At 38.9% G+C, this 7,365-nt stretch overlaps 1 protein-coding gene across 1 annotated transcript; it reads right to left on the bottom strand.

The window, feature by feature from the left end:
- Window positions 1-4,647: 4,647 nt before the first annotated feature.
- On the bottom strand, window positions 4,648-6,896 carry SMIM20 (small integral membrane protein 20). The gene is made up of 3 exons (XM_053458346.1): window positions 6,709-6,896; window positions 5,138-5,194; window positions 4,648-4,796 (listed from the first exon to the last, which is right to left on the bottom strand). The coding sequence occupies exons 1-3, from the start codon at window positions 6,815-6,817 to the stop codon at window positions 4,759-4,761; spliced, it is 204 nt and encodes a 67-aa protein (XP_053314321.1). The 5' UTR covers window positions 6,818-6,896; the 3' UTR covers window positions 4,648-4,758.
- Window positions 6,897-7,365: the final 469 nt, after the last annotated feature.

Genomic DNA, 7,365 nt, shown 5'->3' with positions numbered 1-7,365 from the left:
GGTGCTATTTGTTAAAAACAGGACTAGCAGGGGATTAGGGGTACAAAGCAAATCCCACTGCTAGTCCACCACACGCAATCCTGGGAACTGGCTGGATTTGCCGAGTAGCTGGTTGCCTAGCCTCCAGTGCAGTCCATTTGATCAGTTCATATGCCCACACCACCTTTCCATCTACCTGCAGCTAGACACTGCATACACAAAAAAGGAAATAGTCTATGGATTCATTAGCCAGTCAAGCTGGTAGATTCAACATGGTTTATCCACATGCTACCAAACCCTACAGACCTAATGAGTTTATTGGCTATTGTTTGTCCTCTATCTGTATGTATGCTTTCTCTAATAATCCCTACAGTCAGATCTGCTCACTGTCCGCACAACATAGTGACCCACCACCAAGCTTATACGTCAGGGTATGCATAAGCCCATTCCTAGCGTGGTAGCCAAGTTACTATACCAGTGTGGGGACAACCTGTATTTGATGTGAGGTTGAAGCTTGGTAGAAGAAATAAACATGCATTTATAGATTTTACGTTTTTTCCTTCATTGATATAAGGGTTACTGCATTACTATAACACAGTGCTGGCATGGTAGCTTAGACTATTCTTGCACTCCTACTTACACCTACATTTCTTATCCTCTTGGCTAACCTCAAGCGAGCAGTGTGAGAAATGAATGTATATCCAACAGTGGGATTAAGGCCAGTTACGAGAGTTCAGAGCGGATAAAGTTAACTAATATACACCACTGGAAGCTATTTTCTTTAAAACTCCTGGATTTCCAGAAGAATGCATTCATCACTGACTTGGCAAGATATGTAGACACCTGAGAAATCCTGGCTGTGCTTCTGGTTTACAGAAATGTGGAAATAGTTGTGTTGATACAGGGCATGGTTCCTATTGATTTTTTCCCTTTCACTCAGGTTTTTTAACTCATGTGGAAGTTTCCTTCCAAGAATAGAAAAATATACATGCCTTAGTAATACGTTTAATTATAAAATTGCATTAATGCCTTTTACACTATGTTTGACTTGGTTGGATTGTGTATTTTAGGAACCTAATTAAGAATGTTACTAAAGTAACTTGAATGATCTGCAGACGTACGTGGAAAGGATCCAAAATCTTGGTTGTATTTCTGGAACATAAGTTAACATAACAGAACCTACAGAGTAAATATGTTTAAAGCACTAACCTAAACTGTCACTTTATCATAATGGATGGATCCAGGGGTTTTAATAGCACTTTCTGTAACGTTTGGGTCACTGCAATGTACAGTGGTCTTGGAAAAAGTGCTCCTTCGTTGATTTATTGAGACACTTTATGACCTATTGTCATGCTTACTTTTAAATAAGAAGGATTTAATAAGAACAACATATTTAAAACTTAATTTAAGTTTTTTTAAACATTTTAAATACATGTCCTGCTTAGCATTTTATATTACTTTTTGCGCAAACAGTATAACAATATATATGCACATCTCTGTGACATCCCAGAAGAAAAATATTTTATAAAAATACTTTTTAATTTATCTTTGGAATTTTATTATACAAGGTAACATGAATATGCAGTGACTTAAAGCAATACAATGAGTGTATTTTCCATGCATTATTTTAAAGTGTTGGTTTAAGATCCCCTTTTCAACTGAATAACAGTACATTTTGTTCATAAAAATATATTGGGTGTTGTATCTTTTCACAAATATACAGTAAACGTTACGGATTTCTACTGTAATACTATACAATATGGAAACAATAGCACACCTTGTGTCAGTGTGGAAGTTTCCACTCATTGGAATAATGTGTTTAGAATTATATGAGCTTCTTTAAATGATAGAACTGTCAGAGAGATAAGAAAAAATGTATCCTGGCTGGAAAATGCAGAAACCCTGGGCAGAAAAATATCAATAAGCAGCCAAACTTAGAATTGGATTAGAAAGCTATCCAGCACATATGGATAAGAGGTCTGTCCAGCATATACAAATGTATGCAAAGAGAGTAGCATTTATTACTGGTTAACCCTTTTTGGTGTCACAGGATGGGTTGTTTTGAAAGCATTAGAACGTGACGTAACCTAACACTAAAAGAGTTAAATACATTCAGATGTGATCCCGCTGCGGGGTACTCTCCTGACAGCCGGTGAAGGTCTGCGCGATGGACGCAGACAAACCCCCGCTGCTAACGGCACCTCCTTCCGGCTGCAGCACCGCTGCGGGGAACTCTCCTGTCTGACAGCCAGGGAAGGTCTGCGCGATGGACGCAGACAAACCCCGCTGCTAACAGCATCTCCTTCCGGCTGCAGCCTACGCAAATCGCTTAGACGTCTACCCGCTGCCCGACTACACACCAGGGAGTCAGAAGCACCAGCAGCAGAGGTTACCAGACAGGAGGATCCAGGTCCCCTGCAGCGCTGCGGGGGATCTGGATCTTAGTCTCATAGTCAGACCTCTATTTGAGGTCCTGTTTATAAGACGACCCCGATTATAAGACGAGTGGTATTTTTAATGGAAAAAAAACCTTGTCTTATAATCGAGCAAATAGCAAAATTAGCAAATTAGCTAAAGCAACAGGCAAACTAAATTAACTGCTATTTCTTAATTTCCAGCTTTATAATACAGGATGTAAAGTATCATTAGCTTTTAATAGTAAGGGGACTCTGCAAAGCAAATGTTGATGGAATGATCCATCAATACAGAGATCGTCTAGATATGATATAATATCTTTTTTTTACAGATGTAGCCATAAAGAAGAGGAGGAAAAAGTCTAACAAAAATGATCTCACAAGAAGTTATATCCTCATAGCCTGTCCACTAATGGAAGGCCTGCAGAGTTCATGTTGCCAAACTTGAAACAAATAGTAGGTCTTGATTGACTTCAGACACTGGTACAGAAACTACTGGTGCCCTCAAATTATGGGGGCATTGCTTTTGGTCTAAAGTAACTGCTGACAAAATTGGCCACAATGTTTTGTTTACAGCAATAATTCAGTGGATATTGGGGATTCTGTGACACTATATATGCATTCATATTGCATAAAATATTGGTCACTCTGCATTGGATCCAATGGAAATTTTATACAATATAGTTTTGTCCAGCATGCTATATGGGGATTGTGGAAGCTGAAAAAAGGTATTTCCTATATCGTTTTATTAAGGGTTTTACTGATGTATTAATAAGTGTTTAAGGAATTTATAGAGACATTTCTTTTCTCACTACATGTGTTAAGCAATGTGAAGTTTAAAGGAACTAGGCGACTGATCCAATCAAATCTCTGAATCATCTGGTACGGCTTTTTATTAATGTAATTTAATTAATGCTGATTTGCTCTTGTCATTTTATCTAACAAGAAAGTATAAATGTACTGAACCAGTGCTGCCCTCAAGTGGGTAACAACCAGAATACATTACTGAATGTAATTGGCTACCTTCCTTTTTGATGTCTTATTACCGGGATTGGGTAGAGTACAATTGCTTGACCTGATGCACACATTTTTATTTGAGATTTTTGGTATGCAGTTCCCATGTTTCTACTTTTTATTGCGCCCACATGCCAATACACAAGAGCAGGCACCAGTGGCATACTTAGGGGGGGGTGGTCTGCCCCAGGTGCCACTCATTGGGGGGGTGGGCACACTGGCACACAGAGGTCCCAAGTCTCCCAGAACATTTTTCCTAACAGCTTTAATAATTTTCTTGATCAACTTCTTTTCTAGAGGAGGACTCTCTTAATGCCCTTCCTTATCTCAAAACTCCTTCTCTGAACTTGGGAGCGATTTTTCGAGGGAGGCCTGCCCTGAGGGACAATTCACAGGAGGGAAAATCTACGAAATAGTGAGGACATGAGGGGAATAGGGAAAAGCAGAGGTACAAAGGAAAAGACTGCTAGGGTAGGACTCATCTAAACCAAGGCCACAATGATTCTTATTAAAACAGATTGTGGTGACTTCCAAAAATGCGGTACTATGCGGCTGGACACCCCATAACTGAAATATACAAAGGAGTCTCTTAAGACTGTGTGTTTGGAGAACCTGGCTGTGTACTTTGGGATTCATGTAAAAAGGGGAAAAAAAGAGAAAACATATGATCTAGTTTCAAACAACTTCATACCTATTTTGTTAAGCTAATTTTAACAAAAAGTGCAACTAGAATAAGTAGTGCTTGCACCATCTTTTGGTAAACTACACAGAAATGTATAAACAGATTTATAGTCTGTCTATAGCCTTCCAATAGACAGATGCATACAATTATAAAACACAATAAATTAAAAATATGAGCTTGGAACCATCTGCATCAAAGTGAAGTAATTATTAAATATTATGTTGTAGTTATTTGGCACAAGTAACGTGGTTGGGGGGACATCAAATTCTTCATGATGGCACTAAGATCTGAAAACACTTTCTGTTATAATGCAAGAGCATTCAAATGGAAACCTGCAGAATATGCATTTTTAATTTAAACTGATGATATTCTTCAACATTGCACAGTTTGTTATTTACACGTATTTCCATTTATTAATAAATCTCCACAGGAGTAAACTAAATCAGTGGAAGCCAGGAGAATTCACACTACAAACTTTGCAGGTTTTCAATTTATGGCTGTATGTGAAACTAGATGAACTAAATTAACATATTTAATAGTAAAATAAAAGCAAAAAGCAATGATTTCTTGTTTTATTTATATCTATACAAAAGCACCACAAATAAATCTATTCACCATAATTTACAGTGGAATAAAAAGAACGGCTGTCTCCGTGAGATCCAGGTTTCTCTATTTTCTTGCGAAAGGGTCGGACCACACTTTCAAACCTTCAAAAGAAAAAAAAATCCACATAAATAATCCACGTAAATAAACACAAGATAGATGATGTGTACACGGCAAATATAGCATAATGCAGTCCATCCAACACACTCAGCTATCTGAACTGCAAGAAATGGATTAGTAAAGAGGAAATATTGCTGTAAATAGGACTGGATTTACATATCAGACACACAAGGAATTATGGGGAAAAAATGAAATAAGAATTGCAAATATTTTAAATGTCTGTACTACAGAATGCTTTTATTGGGTACATTTCAGATCTATTTATTGTCTTACACTTGAATGAAACACCAGAGGTGCATTGTTACCTAAGAAGTGCTCCACTTACCTACAGGCTGTACATTTTCCTGGATGACGTCAGCTCGGTTGACTGCTTGTTCTTTTTCTAGTAAAAAAATCAAAAACATACTGCGTATAAATGTTCAGGTTCTATATAAGTATATATTATGACCCTTTAGGAGTATGTTTATGTACTAAAACAATATGATTATACAATATCACCACAATCCCTTATAAAGATGTTAAAAAATAAGCTATACAGCGATGGCTGGCTGGGAATTATGGGAGTCATTGTTTTATAACAACTTGTGAGCTTTCTGATTTGCAGCAGTTCTGCAAATTGGGGAGGGGGTGTGCCTGGTGGCACTCGGGAGGCCTTCGTCCCGTTGAAGCGGATGAAGAAAGAAGACCGAGAAGAAGTGGCGCTCCAGCAAAGGAGTCAGGGAAGCGGTTGGCGGAGAAGGGAGAGAGCAACCGACAGAGCATGAGAGAGGCCTTTTCTTATGATCAGAGTCATCTTATAAATAGAGCAAATACAGTAATAGCTCGCCATGTTTTGGTTTTACCCCAAGCATATAGTACAGAAGTTTATTTTAAAGGAGGAGAAAACAAGAGGTCAGTTTAGAGCCTCTCAGCAGAAGTGGTAAAGGTTGGCATTTAAGCATGCATGGGAGAAGCATATGGCTTCTGAATCTAAAAGAACCACATGGACTGATTAAGGTCTGAGGCTTTACATCAGGAAAACTGGCTACATCGGCCCAATGGTTCCTATTTGCCGACAAATTCTAAGGTAAATGCTTAGAGGGGGTTCTGGTGAACTCCTCCATGTATTTTCAAGGGGACAAAAAATATGGCTGCATTACGATGAGCATACTAAGTGCATAGGATGGCTGGAGTATCCCTTTAACCAACACAACCATGGATAGCGGGCCTGAGACGTGCCAGAGCGTTCCTGTCTACCATTGGATAAAGGATAAAGCCACAGATCCGTGACACTTCAGGAACACGCCAAAAGAACAACGTTATTCGTCTGGTCAACTCTGCTAACTGGATTTTTGGTGCCAAAACATCGCTTCGTTATTATGCTTTAATTATACAGCGCCATGAAATGGATTATGCAGACAGTAACAAGTTTGGACATACACAGGTGTGGAGGGTTCTGGTCTTAGAAACAAAAAAATATTATCCTTTTTTTTTTTTAAATCAAGGTATTTATGAAATAATGTTTTTAATTTAGCTGGTGACAGATAGGTCAATTCATACAAGATGACCGCCAAGTATGACTGAATATGCGATCCAATTAAAGAAATGGCATCAACAGCATTACAACACAGTAGTAAACATGTGCACAGTGTTGTCACAACTATCATACAATGTCATTACTGCTCCTTGCCACTTCCGGTTATCAAGCTCTTATAGAACTGTCATTCTCCAAGGTTTAAGCGGAAGCAACTGAGCCCTGTAACATGCATTCTTTATGCAAGTCTCTTGCACGAAGGCTGATTGCCCAGTCTCTGTATACAGGACCAACATGTGTAACTGTTTAGTGGTTTACAGTGTAACGTTTATATTAGCCCCGCATCACGCTTCTCGTTGCGGTATTCAGTCACACGCACTTACTGTATTCATCTATGTGCATCAAGGGGTGAAAAAATATAGGATAGAAAGCTGCCGCCACTGCAGTGACAAAGCCACCGAAAATCAGCACTACTCTGGTGTTCCTAGACATGGTTATTACATGCACTGCCGTAGAGGGCAAACACGGCGCGATAACAAGGAAGTAACTGGGAACCCTCGTCGATGCAAGCGGCGTTCTGATAGGATGTTTCCCGCAGCGCTGATGAAAGCAGACGCCTCGTTGGTTAAATCTCCACTTCCCAGGGAGGCCACGCCCTTAGCTACAGAGTGAAGTCATTAACCCCTTCAGGACCGGGATTTTGATACTAACGTGTCGCTAAAGGACCAGAGCCGTTTTTGTGTTTTTGCCATGTCTTTCTTCAACTGTAATTTCTCTCTTATCAATTGGTGCACCCACACAAATCATATATTGTTTTTTTCAGCACAAGTAGGGCTTTCATTTGAAACCATATTAAGCTGGGTAGTACATTGTTTTGTTTGAAATAAACTGGAAAAAGTGGGGAAAAAATGAAAAAAAAGCATTTTTTTACAGTTTTGTATACATACAAATTGTACACACATTGAACCAATGGGAAAAAATTATCCCAAATATATTCATTAAGTTGTCCTGATTTGGAAACCACCCAACATGGCCAGGAT

This window comes from Spea bombifrons, chromosome 1, assembly GCF_027358695.1.
Source record: "Spea bombifrons isolate aSpeBom1 chromosome 1, aSpeBom1.2.pri, whole genome shotgun sequence".
Classification (NCBI taxonomy): domain Eukaryota; kingdom Metazoa; phylum Chordata; class Amphibia; order Anura; family Pelobatidae; genus Spea; species Spea bombifrons.
Note: the sequence above shows the minus strand (reverse complement) of the source record. Positions and strands in the feature narration are given on the sequence as shown.

What these genes read in the sequence shown, in the direction of transcription:
- SMIM20 (XM_053458346.1), bottom strand. Translation starts at nt 6,817, where the DNA reads ATGTCTAGGAACACCAGAGTAGTGCTGATTTTCGGTGGCTTTGTCACT. An exon ending in GATGCACATAGATGAATACA is followed by an intron (nt 5,195 to 6,708) that starts GTAAGTGCGTGT and finishes TTTTTTTACTAG; the next exon opens with AAAAAGAACAAGCAGTCAAC. An exon ending in GGAAAATGTACAGCCTGTAG is followed by an intron (nt 4,797 to 5,137) that starts GTAAGTGGAGCA and finishes TTTCTTTTGAAG; the next exon opens with GTTTGAAAGTGTGGTCCGAC.